This window comes from Chrysochloris asiatica, unplaced genomic scaffold (genome assembly GCF_000296735.1).
Source record: "Chrysochloris asiatica unplaced genomic scaffold, ChrAsi1.0 scaffold00026, whole genome shotgun sequence".
In the NCBI taxonomy this organism is placed as follows: domain Eukaryota; kingdom Metazoa; phylum Chordata; class Mammalia; order Afrosoricida; family Chrysochloridae; genus Chrysochloris; species Chrysochloris asiatica.
The window spans coordinates 17,800,473-17,802,178 of NW_006408544.1; the positions used below are offsets into that span (position 1 = coordinate 17,800,473).

The window sequence follows — 1,706 nt, forward strand, 5'->3', positions numbered from 1 at the left end:
ACAAACAAATCTGTGCTGCAAAAAAGTATAGCCAGAATGCTCCTTAGAAGCCAAGATGGCCAGATTTAGTGTCTCATACATCAGACATATTATGAGGAGAGACCAAAACCTGGAGGACATCATGCTTGGTAAAATAGATGGTGAGCAAAAAAGAGGAAGACCCCTAACGAGATGGACTGGTGTAGTGGCAGCAGCAGTGAGCTGAAACGTAGCAACGATTTTGAGATTGGTACAGGACTGGGCAGTGTTTTGTTCTGTTATGCATAGGGTTAAGTACGAACTTGACTGGCACCTAAAAAACAACAGTTAGTACAGAAACATTTTCCATTTCCTTCTCACCTTCCTTCCTAAATTATAGCATCAGTTTTTAGCTACATCTTTGAAACTGTACTCAGGTCCCCTGGAGTATTTATGAAACCCTTTGTGTATTTTCAGGTTTGAAGCAGCCAAGCTTGTCATGCAGTGGCTCTGCAACCATGAGGATCAAAACATGCAAAGGATGGCAGTTGCTATAATTTCCATTCTAGCTGCGAAGGTACCTGAACTCTTGATAATTCCTTTAGGCAACTATTTATCATTGTAATTACCATTTTCCCAAAAATCTTTGTACCAAAGAGATTTTAGTAAGTCTCTCTGTCAGTCTGTTTATTTAGGCTACATTCAATATGGCACTATCACAGGATGCTCTGAGATCTTAGTCTCACCTTGGTGTCTGTTAGATTGTATAAAGTTTTGAACATTTACCTAGTCTTTTCCTTACTTACAGCTTTCTACAGAGCAAACTGCACAGCTTGGAGCTGAGCTCTTCATTGTCAGGGTAAGTCTGTTATCGTCTCTATGTTGGTCAATGTTGTTATTGCTGTTGTTAAGTGCCCATGAGTTGGTTCCGACTTGCAGTAATTCTGTATAGGGTTTCAGAGGAGCAGCTGATGATTTTGAACCACCAACCTTGCAGTTAGCAGTCCAGTGCTTATACTATAGTACCGGACCAGGACTCCCTGCAAGGCACTAGAGAGTGGGTCTCAGGCAATGCTTTGTAGCTTCTGATATTTTGTATTTTAAAAGTATGTATGTTCCTTCTAAATAGGCTTATTTATATTTTCCCATAGAGACAGTTTTTATTCCTTCTGAAAATTGGAAAGAGGCCTGAATTAGGAGTTGGGTGACCTAGTATCTAACCTTGTAAACGCACTCTGTAAATTTAGACATTGCTTGAATCATTGAGATATAAATAAGTCTTAAGGTCTTATCTGTTATCTAATTCTAAAACTGTGATTTTGTTTATGAAATAAATGTAGCATTTATACTCTAGTCATAAGATTGTATTAAGTGCTCTAGGGAGAAAATAATTTAAAGTATATGACTTTGTTTGCATACAATTCAATTGAGAGAATGATAACAGTGAAAAAAAAATTAATCTTTATAAAGAGGAAATACATACAGTACTTTAAGGAGGACTGAAGGCAAATAAACTCCATGTAGCTACTTGTCACAAGTAAGACATGAGAACAAAAAATCATATGAGAGCCTCTGATTTTCTATGACTTACAGATAGTGTATGTAGTGCTAAAGTAAGCCATTCACTCATATATAAAAGTGAAAAAAAGATTGGTACCTGCCGTCTTTCTAGGTAGTGGGATTTTTGATGAATTAGATATAATTCATTCCCATAATCCTACTCCTGATGTGGTGCTATACAACAAGGT

General features: G+C 37.3%; 1 protein-coding gene across 2 annotated transcripts in view; it reads left to right on the forward strand.

The window, feature by feature from the left end:
* Positions 1-1,706, forward strand: part of ZYG11B (zyg-11 family member B, cell cycle regulator) — a 130,631-nt gene that overhangs the window by 81,961 nt on the left and 46,964 nt on the right. For both annotated transcript variants that reach the window (XM_006839778.1, XM_006839779.1), the window contains exons 7-8: positions 436-535; positions 767-817. In XM_006839778.1, coding sequence (XP_006839841.1) covers positions 436-535; positions 767-817 — 151 coding nt within the window. The remainder of the gene's footprint in view (positions 1-435; positions 536-766; positions 818-1,706) is intronic.